The following is a 19,545-nucleotide window of genomic DNA, read 5'->3' as shown; positions in this document are numbered from 1 at the left end:
AAGTTTTCCTGAGATTTTGCGCTGGCGAGCTGTTTCGAACCATTGAAACTAACTCAAAATGACGTCACACCCATTCGTTCTTCGATTTCGCTTGAAGTATATTGGCATCTTTGCACAAAGGTCTTACTAGAGAAAAAAAAATGATCCGACTTGGATTTTCTTTATAGAATTCATTGTAAAATATAATCGTGCCTGGTAACAGATGCGTCTAAAATCTAAAAAAGCTAAATGTTCACATAACAGTTTACACGGTTAACTATTTCTGCTGCTCCAAACCTTCTTCAAAACCCCACAGAGTGTATACAATGACATCTTTTTCTTTTTGTTCATAGAGGCAAAAAAGATATTATCTCTACATGATGCTACATTGGTTAGCATTTCTCATATAAACATCATATCTTCTTGTAAAAATACCCAAACCGCATAAAAAACATTGACAAACCACATATAATTGTAATATAATCATGTTTCATCTGTCAAAGTATTTCTAGCTGTTTGCTTTTAAGCTGTAGAAACTTGCTGTACTTCCTCTATTAAGTTCCTCAATTAACTCATATCTACCTTTTTACTCATAAAAGTGTGAGAGCACCCTCTGTCTGCTCGTATGACTGTAACACATCATAAGAAAGTGTTTCACCGCTGTTCAAATGCTCCTTAGAATGGATCATTGCAATGAATAAATGTTTTCCAACTTAATAGACTTAATATAAAATGAAACAAATGAAAATTAATTGCAAAGTTATCTCTTTAGTAATCAAAATATTTTTTTGAATGTAACTGTATCCTGATTACCAGTTATATAAATTGTAACTGAAATAATATACAGTAACTAATATTTTGTATTTTTAAAAGCTAACTCTGAAAAAAAGAAAAGAAAGAAAGTAAGAAAAAAAAAACATTAGCAGGGCACTGTTTTCAGTGTACTATGATTTGGGAGACTATTTTTATCTCACATACTATTTCAGATAGATTGTACCTAAATTGGGATTCAGTGATTGTCTGTTAAGGTGTTTAAAAATCAAAATTAGATTTTGTGGTTTTTAGTCCACTTATGTTATCTTCATCTAAAGTACATGGTACCCCCACAGCACTATCAGTAAGGCTCAAGTACCCCTTCATCAAAAAAACAAAACAAAAAAAAAAGATGTCTACCAAAGGCTACTTATAATATATATATATATATATATATATATATATATATATATATATATACTTCCATAGTAGAGAAAGCGGCAGCCGTGAAATGTTATCGATTTCTGCATCCCGTGAGCAGCAGTTATGCTGTATTAATGGTAAATTTGTTAATCGTGATTAAGAAAAAGTAACACATTAAACTTTTTTTTTAATTAATCACTGACGTTAAGTAATTCTGACAGCTCTAATATACACTATATTGCCAAAAGTATTCGCTCATCTGCCTTTAGACGCATATGAACTTAAGTGACATCCTATTCTTAATCCATAGGGTTTAATATGACGTCGGCCCACCCTTTGCAGCTATAACAGCTTCAATTCTTCTGGGAAGGCTTTCCACAAGGTTTAGGAGTGTGTTTATGGGAATTTTTGACCATTCTTCCAGAAGCGCATTTGTGAGGTCAGACACTGATGTTGGACGAGAAGGCCTGGCTCGCAGTCTTCGCTCTAATTCATCCCAAAGGTGCTCTATCGGGTTGAGGTCAGGACTCTGTGCAGGCCAGTCAAGTTCTTCCACACCAAACTCGCTCATCCATGTCTTTATGGACCTTGCTTTGTGAACTGGTGCGCAGACATGTTGGAACAGGAAGGGGCCATCCTCAAACTGTTCCCACAAAGTTGGGAGCATGGAATTGTCCAAACTCTCTTGGTATGCTGAAGCATTCAGAGTCCCTTTCACTGGAACTAAGGGGCAAAGCCCAGCTCCTGAAAAACAACCCCACACCATAATCCCCCCTCCACCAAACTTCACAGTTGGCACAATGCAGTCAGACAAGTACCGTTCTCCTGGCAACCACCAAACCCAGACTCATCCATCAGATTGCCAGATGGAGAAGCATGATTCATCACGCCAGAGAACGCGTCTCCACTGCTCTAGAGTCCAGTGGCGGCGTGCTTTACACCACTGCATCCAACGCTTTGCATTGCACTTGGTGATGTATGGCTTGGATGCAGCTGCTCGGCCATGGAAACCCATTCCATGAAGCTCTCTACGCACTGTTCTTGAGCTAATCTGAAGGCCACATGAACTTTGGAAGTCTGTAGCGATTGACTCTGCAGAAAGTTGGCAACCTCTGCGCACTATGCGCCTCAGCATCTGCTGACCCCGCTCTGTCATTTTACGTGGCTTACCACTTCGTGGCTGAATTGCTGTCATTCCCAATCGCTTCCACTTTGTTATAATACCACTGACAGTTGACTGTGGAATATTTATTAGCAAGGAAATTTCACGACTGGACTTGTTGCACAGGTGGCATCCTATCACAGTACCACGCTGGAATTCACTGAGATCCTGAGAGCGGCCCATTCTTTCACAAATGTTTGTAGAAGCAGTCTGCATGCCTAGGTGCTTCATTTTATACACCTGTGGCCATGGAAGTGATTGGAACACCTGAATTCAATTATTTGGATGGGTGAGCGAATACTTTTGGCAATGTAGTGTATATATATATATATATATATATATATATATATATATATATATATAATTTATATAAAAATTTATGATGTTTTTTTAATAAAAAAAATATAAAAATAACAGGCCAAATGAGCTATCAAAAGTGCAATTAGAACAGATTAATTCTGGTAAATATACAGGGCAGGGTATCTTCTAACTTGGTACACTGGGAAATATTAATTTTACAAATGTTATTTTTTCAGTACTCTTTTAACATCTTGGTCATTGTGGTAGCATGTATAAACAATAAACATTTAGGCCAAACTATATAAATATATTGTTAGGCCTACATGTTTATTGTTTATATGCACAATTGTACTATTAACGTCATGGTTACTGGTGTAACCTCCGTTCCCTGATGGAGGGAACGAGACGTTGGTGTCGATGTAGTGACACTAGGGGACACTAGGGGTCACTCTTGGGAGCCCGAGACACCTCTGGTCTTTGATAAAAGGCCAATGAAAATTGGCGAGTGGTATTTGCATGCCACTCCCCCGAACATACGGGTATAAAAGGAGCTGGTATGCAACCACTCATTCAGGTTTTACGCTGAGGAGCCGATATAAGGTCTGGCCATTTCAGCGGGTAGTTCAGCGTTGTGGCAGGAGGGACCAACGTCTCATTCCCTCCATCAGGGAACGGAGGTTACACCAGTAACCATGACGTTCCCTATCTGTCACTCACTCGACGTTGGTGTCGATGTAGTGACACTACGGGTCCCTATACAAAACGCCACAAGGCTGAACTGTGTTACGTGAACTGGCGGTGTGTGGTGGGCAGACTTGCTGTGTGCCTCATAGCCAGCACACCAGGTCGACACGTAACCTCCCCCAACACAGTTATGAGTGTCGAACGGCCCTTTTTGGGGACAAGTCGACTACCCAGAGATAGAGACAGGCTTAACCCAGTCATGGCCTCTTTCCCCTTCTCTTTTTCCACTCCCTAAAAAAGAAGGGGGGTTATCCGACTGGGCCACCAGGTCTAGTCGGGGGGTGTCCCTCCCAAGGGGAGGACACCGCGGAGACCACACCTCGCCCCAAGAGAGGGGGGGATATTTAAGTGGAAGAATACATCACATGGTCTTTCCAACCATGTGGAGAGCCTTCAAGGTAGATCCTACCCAATGGGGGAGGAGTTACTACAACATGGAGACTGAGGGGCTCTGCCCAAGGAAGACGCAGTTTGCCAGTAGGGAAACGAACTAGCGGAAGATATAGATCGCATGGGGTTAGCCTTACAGGGAACCGCCACATGCGGAGCACCTACCCCAGAACCGGGCTCTTAGTTAGCGCGTGTACTGGGCCGGCAGCGAGTCTCTCCGAAAACTCGACTGCCACAGGGCTCGGAGGAAGTCAACCAGGGAACAACCTTTGTGAACACTACTGGGAATTAACAGCGCACGTCTTCAGCTCAAAAGGAGGTGGAAGGCGCTATGTGCAAGCGATACACCCGGCCAGCTATCCCAGGCTTATCCGCTTGTGTTGCGTGCCACTACCTGGGACGAAACCGGTTCCACCCGGAGGTTGTAGAACCTTGCAAAGGTGTTGGGTGTTGCCCAGCCCGCTGCTCTGCAATGTCTGTTAGAGAGGCACCTCTGGCCAGGGCCCAAGAAGCCGCTACACCACGAGTAGAATGGGCTCGTAGCCCTACCGGGGGCGGCATGTTTTGGGAGAGACATGCCATAGTTATGGCGTCAATGAGCCAGTGGGTGATCCTCTGCTTGGAGACAGCGCTTCCTTTCCACTGTGCACCGAAGCAGACAAAGAGCTGCTCAGAGAGTCTAAAGCTCTGCGTGCGATCCAAATAGATGCGCAAAGCGCGCACCGGACACAGCAACGCCAGGGCTGGGTCTGCCTCCTCCTGGGGCAGCGCTTGCAGGTTCACCACCTGGTCTCTAAAAGGAGTGGTGGGAACCTTGGGCACATAGCCCGGTCGGGGGTCTCAGGATCACGTGAGAATAGCCCGGACCGAACTCCAGGCACGTTTCGCTGACAGAGAATGCTTGCAGGTCACCTACCCTCTTGATGGAAGTGAGCGCAGTCAGGAGGGCAGTCTTCAAGGAGAGTGCCTTAAGCCCGGCTGACTGCAAAACTCAAAGGGGGCTCTCTGTAGACCCTGAAAAACTACAGAGGTCCGATGAGGGAACAAGGCGTGGCCTGGAGGGATTCAGCCTCCTGGCGCCTCTTAGGAACCTGATGATCAGATCATGCTTCCCTAAGGACTCACCGTCGACTGTGTCATGGTGTGCTGCTATGGCAGCAACGTACACCTTCAAGGTGGAAGGGGACAGCCTCCCTTCCAACCTCTCTTGCAGGAAGGAAAGCACTGATCTGACTGCGCACCTCTGGGGGTCTTCCTGATGGGAAGAACACCAGTTAGCGAACAGACACCACTTAAAGGCATACAGGCGCCTCGTAGAGGGAGCCCTAGCCTGAGTGAATGTGTCTACCACCGCAGGTGGGAGACAGCTTAGGTCTTCCGCGTCCCGTCCAGGGGCCAGACATGGAGATTCCAGAGGTCTGGGCACGGGTGCCGGATGGTGCCCCTTCCCTGAGAAAGAAGGGCCTTTCTCAGGGGAATTTGCCCGGGGGGAGCTGTCACGAGGAGCGTGAGGTCCGAGCACCACGTCTGGGCGGGCCAGTAGGGTGCTTACCAGGACGACCTTCTCCTCATCTCCCTGACCTTGCACAGGGTCTGTGCGAGCAGGCTCACTGGGGAAAATGCATATTTGCGAATGCCAGGGGACCAGCTGTGTGCCAGCACGTCTATGCCGAGGAAGGCCTCGGTGAGGGCGTACCAGAGCGGGCAGTAGGAGGATTCTTGGGAGGCGAACAGGTGCACCTGTGCCTGACTGAATCAACTCCAAATCAGCTGGACCACCTGAAGGTGGAGTCTCCACTCTCCCTTGAGGGTAACCTGTTGTTACGGCGCGTCCGCCGAAGTGTTGAGGTTGCCCGGGATGTGAGTGGCTTGCAGCGACTTGTTGCTGCTAACTCCGTTGGAGGAGACGGCGGGCGAGTCATGACATACAGCGGGAGCGCAGACCGCCTTGGCGGTTGACATATGCTACCGCTGCCGTGCTGTCTGTCCGAACTAGCACGTGCTTGCCCTGGATCAACGGCCGGAACCTCCGCAGGGCGAGCAGAATTGCCAGTAACTCGAGGCAGTTGATGTGCCAACGCAGCTGCGGACCTGTCTAGAGGCCGGCGGCTGCGTGCCCATTGCCAACAGCGCCCCAGCCCATTTTGGAGGCGTCTGTCGTGACCACGACGCGCCTGGAGACCAGTTCTAGCGGAACACCTGCTCGTGGAAACGAGAGGTCGGTCCAAGGGCTGAAAAGACGGTGACAGACCGACGTAATGGCCACGCGGTGTGTCCCGTGGCGCCATGCCCGTCTCGGGACTCGAGTCTGGAGCCAGTGCTGAAGCGGCCTCATATGCATCAACCCGAGCGGGGTGGCCACCGCCGAGGACGCCATATGCCCCAGGAGCCTCTGAAAATGTTTCAGTGGAACCGCTGTTTTCTGTTTGAACGCCTTCAAACAGGCCAGCACCGACTGGGCGCGCTCGTTCATAAGGTACGCCGTCAAGGAGACTGAGTTCAACTCCAAACCGAGAAAAGAGATGCTCTGAACCGGGAGGAGCTTGCTCTTTTCCCAGCTGACCCAAAGCCCTAGTCGGCTGAGGTGTGAGAGCACCAGGTCCCTGTGTGCGCATAACCCGTCTCGAGAGTGAGCTAGGATTAGCCAGTCGTCGAGATAGTTGAGAATGCGAATGCCCACCTCCCTTAACGGGGCAAGGGCAGCCTCTGCGATCTTCGTAAAGACGCGAGGAGACAGGGACAGGCCGAAAGGGAGGACTTGTACCGATACGCCTGACCCTCGAACGCAAACCGCAGGAAGGGTCTGTGTCGAGGAAGGATCGAGACGTGAAAGTACGCATCCTTCGGGTCTACCGCCGCGAACCAATCTTGATGCCGGACGCTCGCTAGAATGCGTCTTTGCGTCAGCATCTTGAACGGGAGTCTGTGTAAGGCCCGGTTCAGTACTCGCAGGTCCAAGATTGGCCGCAACCCACCGCCTTTTTTCGGTACAATGAAGTAGGGGCTGTAAAACCCCCTCTTCATCTCGGCTGGAGGGACAGGTTCTATCGCGTCCTTCCGTAGGAGGGTAGTGATCTCCGCGCAAGGTAGCAGCGTTTCCATCTTTCACCAAGGTGAAGTGGACACCGCTGGACCTGGGCGGATGCCCAGCGAAGTGAATCGTGCAGCCGAGTCGGACGGTCCGGACCAGCCCTCGCGACGGACTGGAAAGCGCAAGCCATGCACCCGAGTTCCGCGCAAGGGGGACCAAAGGGACAACATCATCGGATGTACCGGCGGGTGGGGCCTCGCGGCGGGGCGGAGCTTGAGGTGCCACACCACATCGTGGCCGTGCTGAGTCCGAGGACATCGAAGCACTTACCTGGCTCCTTGTGACCACCCCCAGAACAGCCTGGGACGGGGGAGGAAGAGGCCTGTCCTCATGACCCGTGGAGACTGTCACATCGAGGGCGGATTTGTGCCACAGCTGGGCGCTCAGGGCGGGAGACCGCCGCTGGAGCGCCAACCTGCCAAATGGAGTGGTGGACGGTGGTCGTGATGCCAGCCGTACACACCGAATATGTGACCCAGGGAACAAGGAAACCACTCTTGCGGAGCTCTTGAGTACTGCAGCCACTTGGGCATGCAGCGCAATTTAAATGCAAAAGGTAACAAAAAGAAGATCTGCTTACCAGCTCCTCCATGGGTTCTTCGGTGCCGGCTGTGAGACGGGTGGCGTCGGCTTCCTGCGGTGGGCTCCACGCCGGGGCCGGGCCGAAGGGGCGGGCTGCGGCGGAGCCGGTGCAGTCACCGCAGGGGGACGCCCTCGGCGATGAGTAGATGGGGGGATCTTGAGCCACGCCGGGGCAGGACAAGCCGGCTAGCATCCATCTACTGCTCTACCATCGAGAACTGCTGGGCAAAGTCCTCGACAGTGTCGCCGAATAGGCCCGCCTGGAAAATGGGAGCAGCAAGGAATCGTGTCCTGTCAGCCTCACCCATCTCGACCAGGTTGAGCCAAAGGTGGCGCTCCTGGACCACTAGTGTGGCCATCGTCCGCCCGGGAGACCGCGCCGTGACCTCTGTCGCTCGGAGAGCGAGGTCGGTCGCCGAGCGCAGTTCCTGCATCAATCCCGGGGCGGAACTACCCTCGTGCAGTTCCTTTAGCGCCTTGGCGGACTTGCAGGAGAGCCATGGCGTGCAGGGCGGAGGCGGCTTGTCCAGCAGCGCCGTAGGCTTTGACCGTCAGAGACAACGTAAACCTACAGGCCTTGGACGGGGGCTTTGGGCACCCACGCCAGGTGGCGGCGCTCTGCGGGCATAGGTGCACCGCGAGCGCCTTTATCCACCGGGGGATTGCCGAATAACCCTTGGCCGCCCCACCATCGAGGGTAGTGAGAGCGGGGAAGCTGAAAAGATCGGGACCGGGCAGTAAAAGGTGCCTCCCGCGATCTTGTCAGCTCTTCATGCACTTCCGGGAAGAAAGGAACGGGGCGGGGCGTGGCTTTGAGCAGTGCCGCGAGCCCAGGAACCAATCATCGAGCCGCGAGGGTTCAGGGAAGAGCGGTGAAATCCACTCTAACCGACGCTCGCGGCTGTCCGGGAAAGCATGTCGTCATCTCCGCGTCAGCCTGTGACTGGGCGATCGACCCCGAAGGGAGGAGCCCAGCCGAGGCTTCCGACTGGACGAGCCCGCTCTCCGATGCTGCGCTCGAGAGCTCATCACTTTCGCGGGCTCCGAATAAGAGGTCGAACTCGCCGTGAGACGAGCCGGCGGACTCACCCGGAAGCCCGATCGGGGCAGACGAGCGTGCTGGGGAATGGGAGGTCCGCGGGGGGATACCCGGCGGAGGCGGTCCCATTGGGGTCCCCAAATCGCCCCCAGTGCTAGCCGCGCTGGCCTCAAACCCGTGGGTAAAAGGACCGAGGCGGGAGCCTCTGGGGTGGCTCGCTTCCTTACGAAGGCGAGCCGCGACCGCAACGTTGCCATGGACACATTCTCGCAATGAGAATGTGACCATCCATGAACGCTGTCTCCGCGTGAGCAGTGCCCAGACACGAAAGACAGTGATCGTGACCGTTAGAAGGCGAGAGATAACGAGCACAACCAGGAATAACACACAATCGGAAAAGCATCTTTAAAAAGACGCGTCTTTAAAAAGACGTTCCGTGTGTGCGCTCTTTTAGAGAAATATATACTCTTTTAGAGGGGAAAAATGCTCTTTCAGAAAATATACTCTCTAGTTTTTCTGCCGAAGCGCCCAGGGGCATTCTCTGCAGTGCACCAGTGCAGAGGAGGGAGAAGCCGCTGAAATGCGCCGTCAGATCCAGCAGGTGAATGAACAGTAGTATTCAGCTCAATGAGCATGACCGTTCGGCTCCGAAGAGAAAATCTGAATGAGTGGTTGCATACCAGCTCCTTTTATACCCGTATGTTCGGGGGAGTGGCATGCAAATACCACTCGTCAATTTTCATTGGCCTTTTATCAAAGACCAGAGGTGTCTCGGGCTCCCAAGAGTGACCCCTAGTGTCCCCTAGTGTCACTACATCGACACCAACGTCGAGTGAGTGACATATAGGGAACAAGTTCTTACCCTAAATTGTATGCCAAGTGCTTTAATGGTACTGTCTCTTTAAGAAAACCGTCAGTTCTGCGTTTTGGTTTGGTTGAGCAAATATTAACGAGAGTGAAATTGCACGGCTTCTTTATTATAAATAAATGTTTCTTTTCTCTTGTTATTGATCAGCAACTAACTGTAAAGAACAGAAAGGATATTAAAAGAGACATTATTTAATGACAAATGGATCGTGTGGATCTCGTCTTTGGACACACATTACACGGAACGAGTCAAATCAAACTTTTACTCTCAACACGCAGTGAAAGGATCTCACCGCTCAACTTTGCATATTAAAAGATCGATCTTTGGAATTTTAAGAATCGATATTGAGATCCTTCAAATGAAGATCACGATTAATCAGAAAATCTATATTTTTACCTAATTAAAAAAATAAATAAATAATATTTGCTCCCTAGAATGAGATTTTCCCCTCCCATTAATACCCCCTGTCACTAATTACAGTAGCAATAGCAAATCATTGGCTGAGTTTGGAATGGCATACTACCATACTTCTCTTAGCTACAGGTGCATCTCAATAAATTAGAATGTCATGGAAAAGTTCATTTATTTCAGTAATTCAACTCAAATTGTGAAACTCGTGTATTAAATAAATTCAATGCACACAGACTGAAGTAGTTTAAGTCTTTGGTTCTTTTAATTGTGATGATTGTGGCTCACATTTAACAAAAACCCACCAATTCACTATCTCAAAAAATTAGAATACATCATAAGACCAATAAAAAAAAAAACATTTTTAGTGAATTGTTGGCCTTCTGGAAAGTATGTTCATTTACTGTATATGTACTCACTACTTGGTAGGGGCTCCTTTTGATTTAATTACTGCCTCAATTCGGCGTGGCATGGAGGTGATCAGTTTGTGGCACTGCTGAGGTGGTATGGAAGCCCAGGTTTCTTTGACAGTGGCCTTCAGCTCATCTGCATTTTTTGGTCTCTTGTTTCTCATTTTCCTCTTGACAATACCCCATAGATTCTCTATGGGGTTCAGGTCTGGTGAGTTTGCTGGCCAGTCAAGCACACCAACACCATGGTCATTTAACCAACTTTTGGTGCTTTTGGCAGTGTGGGCAGGTGCCAAATCCTGCTGGAAAATGAAATCAGCATCTTTAAAAAGCTGGTCAGCAGAAGGAAGCATGAAGTACTCCAAAAGTTCTTGGTAAATGGGTGCAGTGACTTTGGTTTTCAAAAAACACAATGGACCAACACCAGCAGATGACATTGCACCCCAAATCATCACAGACTGTGGAAACTTAACACTGGACTTCAAGCAACTTGGGCTATGAGCTTCTCCACCCTTCCTCCAGACTCTAGGACCTTGGTTTCCAAATGAAATACAAAACTTGCTCTCATCTGAAAAGAGGAATTTGGACCACTGGGCAACAGTCCAGTTCTTCTTCTCCTTAGCCCAGGTAAGACGCCTCTGACGTTGTCTGTGGTTCAGGAGTGGCTTAACAAGAGGAATACGACAACTGTAGCCAAATTCCTTGACACGTCTGTGTGTGGTGGCTCTTGATGCCTTGACCCCAGCCTCAGTCCATTCCTTGTGAAGTTCACCCAAATTCTTGAATCGATTTTGCTTGACAATCCTCATAAGGCTGCGGTTCTCTCGGTTGTGCATCTTTTTCTTCCACACTATTTCCTTCCACTTAACTTTCTGTTAACATGCTAGGATACAGCACTCTGTGAACAGCCAGCTTCTTTGGCAATGAATGTTTGTGGCTTACCCTCCTTGTGAAGGGTGTCAATGATTGTCTTCTGGACAACTGTCAGATCAGCAGTCTTCCCCATGATTGTGTAGCCTAGTGAACCAAACTGAGAGACCATTTTGAAGGCTCAGGAAACCTTTGCAGGTGTTTTGAGTTGATTAGCTGATTGGCATGTCACCATATTCTAATTTTTTGAGATAGTGAATTGGTGGGTTTTTGTTAAATGTGAGCCAAAATCATCACAATTAACAGAACCAAAGACTTAAACTACTTCAGTCTGTGTGCATTGAATTTATTTAATACACGAGTTTCACAATTTGAGTTGAATTACTGAAATAAATGAACTTTTCCACAACATTCTAATTTATTGAGATGCACCTGTATATACAGCAGATATGGTAAAAATATTATGGTAGTATGCCATTCTGAACTTAGCCATGGTTCATGGCTGTAATGTAAACTAAAGTCTATTGGTTACTTAAAAACTTGTCAAACCCTTCCATATGTTTCAGTCCTACTTTCTGTTTCAATAGGAAACTGGAAATCAACACAGGTAAGAAAACTGCACTCATTAAGCCATTTCATGTTTATCTCTCTCTCTCTCTCTCTCTCTCTCTCTCTCTCTCTCTCTCTCTCTCTCTCTCTCTCTCTTCAGTATTATTACTCCATTAAGGATATATCAGTAGGAGGCATGTGCATCTGTTACGGTCACGCTAAGGCCTGCCCTCTCAACCCAGACACCAAGGTTTGCCATCTAAAACCAAAGTCTTTATTCTCAAACACTTCTATATGTGTATTTCTAATTAGGTTTATGGTCCCTTATTAATTAGTGACTAATCCCTTTGCCCTCATATGAAGCATGACAACAGAAATAATTTAATTACTACACTGTTGCAGTTGTTTGATATGATCATAATGTGATGATATGCTGATATTTTGTGGTGCATCTATTGTATATGGCACTTTCCACGAATAGCCAGTATATGGCCAGTGAAAGGAGGCACTTAACCTTCAGACCTCTGGAGGTCAAACTACATACAGTATTATATGAGCTGTTTTATTTTCTATTAATTTACGTCTGCATTCTTTCCAAAATTTTGGGCATGTCTAAACACAGTTTAAAACCCAGATTTGTGTGATTTTATTTTCAACATTACATTACATGTCAATATTTAATAACAATCTAAATGAAATGAAATAAATAAATAAATAACATGGGTGCAAATTCGATTTAATTTGGGACTAATGTAGGTTTTTTTTTCTTGAAAACTGTATATATCCCATAAATAAAAAAATAAAAACATATTTATGTTTGATCATTTTTTTCACACAATAACTTTGGAAGTATGATTGATTGTTTGAACTGGACGAATTCAGACAACACAACAATTTTTGTTAAAATTCGAGAAAATTTCTCAGGAATAAGTAATGAGATACCATATCTGTGGAAAGTGCCATATGTATATGTGTAACAGTTCCTGCTTCAGATCTCCAAGTTTCACGCCTGTTTGATATTCAGATCTGTGTGCAAACGTTGCAGCGAGTGAGGGTTTGAGTTTGATCTCACTGTCAGAACGCTGTGTCAGAAATATGTATGTTTGATAAAGTTGATTTTGTTGAATGTGTTTGGTTTCCATGTCAGAAATTCAGCTGCGAGTGTGAACACAACACTTGCGGGGAGAGCTGTGACCGATGTTGCCCCGGTTACAACCAGAAACCCTGGATGGCTGGAACCTTCCTCACACGGCACGTCTGTGAAAGTAAGAGGTCTCAACGAACCAAAACACAACTCACAGAACTGACAATAAACCAGCTTGAACTGTCTGTTTGGAGCTGCACTGCTTTTCTCTTACTAATGTACTGCTGTGTGATGTCTTTATCTGCCAGAGTGTAATTGTCACAGTAAATCAAAGGAATGCTATTTCAACCAGACTGTGGCTGATGCTAAACTGAGTTTGAACATTCATGGAGAATATGAGGGTGGTGGAGTCTGCCTCGGTTGCTCCGATAACACAGGTGGGATTAACTGTCAATCATGTGCGGACAGCTACTACAGACCGAGTGGGGTGAGTTTTCTTTTCTCATTCCCTAAACCCCTAAAACAGACAACTTTTAGAGAAAGGAAAGTTTTGCCTTATTATGTGTGAACAATTTACTAAATACAAACATTTTCTCAGGTGAGTCCAGATGAAGCCCACCCCTGCAGACCCTGTTCATGTGACCTGAGAGGTTCACTGCACCATGCATGTGTTCCTGATGACAGTCACGCCACCACAGGTAAAACACAGGCTGTCCTTTGATGGTTTCCCACAACCTGGCTGGTCAAGCCGGTCTGTTTAAACTGTTTTTCCCCCTCTTTAGGGATGCCAAATATTTATCACTTCACTGTATACAGTGTTGTGCTGTATTGCACTGACCAGACTGATCTCCCTGTGAATTCGGCGACAGTCGGTCGCTTAATTCTGCTGCTTAAAGATCTGCTACTTAAATCGGGCTGTGTTTACCGAAATTAGAAGCACTTCTCCCAGTGGTTATAGCTGGAAGTGTTGTTGAACGTATGGGCACGTGTGAGAACCAGTTTCCGGGTGAAATGTCCACAGAGTGGTGCCAACAGCAAGTTGTATTTTTAGTTGTAAATTATGGGTAACACTTTATTTTTAAGGGCCCACAATTATGCACTAGTTAAGACATTTAATACTAATTAACCCTCTGGGGTCGACGAACGCGCCGGCGCGTACTGCTGGATTTTTTCCTCATAACAGCGGAAACAGCTTAAAATACTCTGTTATTTTTGGGCATACAGTAAGACATCATTAGAGACTATAAAGGGTCTACTTTTATTTGTGTACACTCACAATAACAACAAAACCTTAAAATAAAGAAAATAAACAGGGTGCGCTTTCAGCCGTCTCTGTCTCCGTGAGCATCTTTCTGAAACACGTCACAAAAATGAACTGAAACTCAGCGAATACTTATCAGACAAACATGAAACATATGTCTAAAGAAAGCTTAAAATGTCTACTTTTAAATAAAACAATTCAAATTTAAAACAAATATTCTCCTGCAATGTAATCTGTATGAAACTAAAGAGATGTACAGTTTCTCCTGGCTCAGCTAATTATCACTAATGTGATCACACCCACCAGCAGAGCGCGCTATTCATACGGTAATGTGCTGAGGCGATAAATGCAAATGGTAAACGCCCCCAACAACGCCTTAAAAAGCATCAAGTTCATCGTCAGATTCATTCACTTTCCTGCGCGTTTGGAAGATGGCACGCTACACAGGTGAGGAAGCTCCTGGATAGTGACGAAGAGTTCACATTTTCCTTAGAAGAAGAGCGGGACTCTGATGATGAACGTTTGCATTTTGAAGAGCGATTTGATCCAGCCGAGGATACAATTTCGGATGAGTAAGTCTTTACTTACATTAGTTACATATGTCCTAATAGGCAAGTTTTAGTTACATTTAAATGTTGTTTCGGCTAAAGCAGGTATTTAAATTGTATGCTCTATGATATAAATATGATATGTAATATGATATAAAAAATAATATGAATGTTTAGATTATATTTTAACTAGTGTTTACGCTGCCACATTATCATCAATGAAGCTTCTGCTTGCAAATATCTGTTCGGGTGTAAATGTGTAAAATGTGCTGTAAATATGCCCATATTAGAAAATCAGCATATTAGAATGATTTCTGAAGGATCATCTGACACTGAAGACTGCAGTAATGATACTGAAAATTCAGCTTTGATCACAGGAATAAATTGCATTTTACAATATATTCAAATAGAAAAGTTATTTTAAATTGTAAAAATTTCACAATATCAGTGTTTTTGCTGTATTTTGGATCAAATAAATGCAGCCTTGGTGAGCAGAAGAGACTTTTAAAAACATTAAAAAATCTTACCGATCTAAACCTTTTAAACGGTAGTGTAGGTCTAAAGTTTTTAAGTAAAGTCTTTATGTAAAGAAAATGTATAGTCAAATTAATTCTTTTAACTTAAACTTGATTTTGTGAATAAGCTACAAACAATACATTCAATCATTAAGTCTCATCACATTCATTCTCTCTCAGGGGAGGGGTCTTTGTCTCCTCAGGTGTGAATCACATCAATATTCATGATCATCCACGCCTCCTCACATATGGCCTTTCTAACACTAAAAATGTCTTACAAAAGTTAAATGACTATATTGTTTTGTATGAATGAGTGATCAGGTTGGTTTTCACATCATTTTGTAGCAAACACTCTAGGCTACAAGATCCAGTTCTCAAAAGTCTTGTGCACAAATGTTTAGTATGTGTTATATGGCCTTATTTCAGTGACTTAAAATTTTTGTTTTTTTCAAAAACCACACATAAATGTTATTTTCTCAAAAATACAAACATGTACATACATGTTGCTCACATATTATTGTAGCCCAGTTTGTGCTGAATACAGTGTTATCAGATTTTAGCCATCATATGTTATTAAGCAACTGAAAAAAGCACAAATGTCAAGGCATGTCAAAACTTCTCCGGGGCCCAAAACACCCTCAGACCCCAGAGGGTTAACTGAATGTAGAGTAAGGCTATTTTAGCCATAATTTACAACTTATTAAATGTCTTATTTTTGTGTTGAAAGTAATGTAATTAATGCTCAATTTCAGAGATCCTTCATTAATCAAGTTTGCTAAACAATATTCAGACAGTAATTAAGGCTAATTAGTATTGGCTTCAAAGCTGTTACTAATAAATTACTAATTCTTCTATAATAGACAACTTGACCCCTCTTCTAAAAGTGAAAATTGTACCTATTAATCTTATTGGTTTGTTTTGCATTTATTTGGTGGTATTCAAGTTTATTCAAATACATTAAGACAATAATTTTGACTAATTTGTCATTTACATTTAAATTACTATAATTTTTTATTAAAGACAACTTGCCCCTGTTCTAAATTTAAGTTTCTAACTACTCAAATTATTGGATTTTTGTTGTACTTATTAGGTGTTATTTTAAGTTTACTTAACTATAGACAGTAATTGCTAGTACTGGTTTACTAAATTGTTACTAATGAACTGTGTTAATGAACTACTACTAATTAACTATCTGATCATAAAATATTAACTGACATTTATGAGGTGTTTACAGTATATGTAGTAAACAAAAAAAAAACAACAACAAATATCTGTTTTATTCCAATTGATAAAAGTATCATTAATTTGTTAAGTCATTGAAACGTAACAATGGGCTAAAAAAAAATTATAACTAAAAAGCAATTGATGCAATGGTTTGTAACGGCCACTTTATTATGTCACTTAATTGTGCTTCAGTTTTGACACACCCAGTTTTTCCTTGGCACACCCAGAGTCTTTTTTTTCTGGCTACACCATTGAAGAGGACGCATTCTTAATGGAGTGCAAATCCGAACACAGCGACCTAAATATGGTATGTTTATGACGTGATGCAACTAAAGTGAGACACTCCAAAAGCGTCCATTTGATGCAGGTCCTTACACAAGCTCTAATAATAAATCTCGGACTGATTGACAAATTCAATTGCAAAATAGGTTGCTGTGAACTGTAGGCCAATGATTGGCCTATGTTCAATAATATGGAAATAAACAATACATTGGATTCTAAAGCCACTTTTTGGACTGTCTTATCAATGCTTAACTCCTCTGCCATTTGGTAGAATGGTCCATATATTATATATACAGTGGTGTGAAAAAGTGTTTGCCCCCTTCCTGATTTCTTATTTTTTTTGCATGTTTGTCACACTTAAATGTTTCAGATCATCAATCAAGTTTAAATGTTAGTCAAAGATAACACAAGTAAACACAAAATGCAGTTTTTAAATGAAGGTTGTTATTATTAAGGGAAAACAAAATCCAAACCTACATGGCCCTGTGTGAAAAGTGTTTACCCACCTGTTAAAACATAACTTAACTGTGGTTTATCACACCTGAGTTTAATTTCTCTAGCCACACCCAGGCCTGATTACTGCCACACCTGTTCTCAATCAAGAAATCACTTAAATAGGACCTGCCTGACAAAGTGAAGTAGACCAAAAGATCTTCAAAAGCTAGACATCATGCCGAGATCCAAAGAAATTCAGGAACAAATGAGAAAGAAAGTAATTGAGATCTATCAGTCTGGAAAAGGTTATAAAGCCATTTCTAAAGCTTTGGGACTCCAGAGAACCACAGTGAGAGCCATTATCCACAAATGGCGAAAACATGGAACAGTGGTGAACCTTCCCAGGAGTGGCCAGCCGACTAAAATTACCCCAAGAGCGTAGCAATGACTCATCCAAGAGGTCACAAAAGACCCCACAACAACATCCAAAGAACTGCAGGCCTCACTTGCCTCAGTTAAGTTCAGTGTTCATGACTCCACCATAAGAAAGAGACTGGGCAAAAATGGCCTGCATGGCAGAGTTCCAAGACGAAAACCACTGCTGAGCAAAAAGAACATTAAGGCTCGTCTCATTTTTGCCAGAAAACATCTTGATGATCCCCAAGACTTTTTGGAAAATACTCTGTGGACTGACGAGACAAAAGTTGAACTTTTTGGAAGGTGTGTGTCCCATTGCATCTGGCGTAAAAGTAACACCGCATTTCAGAAAAAAAACATCATACCAACAGTAAAATATGGTGGTGGTAGTGTGATGGTCTGGGGCTGTTTTGCTGCTTCAGGACCTGGAAGACTTGCTGTGATAAATGGAACCAAGAATTCTGCTGTCTACCAAAAAATCCTGAAGGAGAATGTCCGGCCATCTGTTCGTGACCTCAAGCTGAAGCGAACTTGGGTTCTGCAGCAGGACAATGATCCAAAACACACCAGCAAGTCCACCTCTGAATGGCTGAAGAAAAACAAAATGAAGACTTTGGAGTGGCCTAGTCAAAGTCCTGACCTGAATCCTATTGAGATGCTGTGGCATGACCTTAAAAAGGCAGTTCATGCTCGAAAACCCTCCAATGTGGCTGAATTACAACAATTCTGCAAAGATGAGTGGGCCAAAATTCCTCCACAACGCTGTAAAAGACTCATTGCAAGTTATCGCAAACGCTTGATTGCAGTTGTTGCTGCTAAGGGTGGCCCAACCAGTTATTAGGTTTAGGGGGCAATCACTTTTTCACACAGGGCCATGTAGGTTTGGATTTTGTTTTCCCTTAATAATAACAACCTTCATTTAAAAACTGCATTTTGTGTTTACTTGTGTTATCTTTGACTAATATTTAAACTTGTTTGATGATCCGAAACATTTAAGTGTGACAAACATGCAAAAAAAAAAAAAGAAATCAGGAAGGGGCAAACACTTTTTCACACCACTGTATAACATTTGCACTGTACATAACAGATTTGTATTTGCACTGTACATAACAGTGCAATCTAATACAAATCTGTTATCTATGTATGTGTACGTGTGTATGTATGTATGCGTGTGTCTGTGTGTGTATGTATGTATGTGTATAACTATTTTGTATTTTTTATTATTATCTATGTCTTGCTGCTGTTTTTGTATTGTTTTTGTATTGTTGTACACTGGAAGCTCCTGTCACCAAGACAAATTCCTTGTATGTGTAAGCATACTTGGCAATAAAGCTCATTCTGATTCTGATATATATACTGTATATACACCGATCAGCCACAACATTAAAACCACTTGCCTAATACTGTGTATGTCCACCTCGTGCCGCCAAAACAGCACCAACCCGCATCTCAGAATATAGAGCAATACAGAGCGGTTATCTGAGTTACCGTAGACTTTGTCAGCTCGAACCACTCTGGCCATTCTCTGTTGACCTCTCTCATCAACAAGGCATTTCCGTCCACAGAACTGCCCCTCACTGGATGTTTTGTTTTTGGCACCATTCTGAGTAAATTCTAGAAACTGCTGTGTGTGAAAATCCCAGGAGATCAGCAGTTACAGAAATACTCAAACCAGCCTGTCTGGCACCATGTCACGATTACCCTGGTGACCACTAGGGGTGGCCATGTATGTTTATTATTTCCCTGCCTGTCTTGTGTGTTGATTATGGGTTTTGTAGTTCTTGTCATTGTCTTTGTTTCATTGGTTCTTGTGATTATTAGTCCCAGGTGTTCCTTGTTTCCTCGTTTGCCCCTTGGCTATTTAATCCCTTGGTTTTCCTGTGTTCTTGGTCAGTTGTTACCATTCATGGATGTAATGATTTGTTATGTTTTAGTTTCCTGTGTTTATTTTCACAGAGTCAGAGTTTTTATTAAATAAGCCTGCATTTAGATCCTCTTTCTCTCGACTCCTTCCTGCAAACATTACACACCAAAAATCATGCCATGGTCCAAATCACTGATATCACATTTTTCCCCATTCTGATGGTTGGTGTGAACATTAACTGAAGCTCCTGACCCATATCTGAATGATTTTATGCACTGCACTGCTACCACATGATTGGCTGATTAGATAATAACATGGATGATTGTTGGTGCTAGATGTGCTGGTTT

General features: G+C 44.2%; 1 protein-coding gene across 1 annotated transcript in view; it reads left to right on the top strand.

The window, feature by feature from the left end:
- lama2 (laminin, alpha 2) overlaps nt 1–19,545 on the top strand; it is a 455,317-nt gene that overhangs the window by 173,349 nt on the left and 262,423 nt on the right. The window contains exons 6-9 of the mRNA XM_051644922.1: nt 11,729–11,818; nt 12,716–12,833; nt 12,961–13,139; nt 13,251–13,350. Of these exons, the coding sequence (XP_051500882.1) occupies nt 11,729–11,818; nt 12,716–12,833; nt 12,961–13,139; nt 13,251–13,350 (487 nt within the window). The remainder of the gene's footprint in view (nt 1–11,728; nt 11,819–12,715; nt 12,834–12,960; nt 13,140–13,250; nt 13,351–19,545) is intronic.

This window comes from Myxocyprinus asiaticus, chromosome 19 (genome assembly GCF_019703515.2).
Source record: "Myxocyprinus asiaticus isolate MX2 ecotype Aquarium Trade chromosome 19, UBuf_Myxa_2, whole genome shotgun sequence".
Lineage (NCBI taxonomy): Eukaryota > Metazoa > Chordata > Actinopteri > Cypriniformes > Catostomidae > Myxocyprinus > Myxocyprinus asiaticus.
The sequence above is the reverse complement of the archived record's forward strand: the minus strand, read 5'-3'. Positions and strand labels throughout refer to the sequence as shown.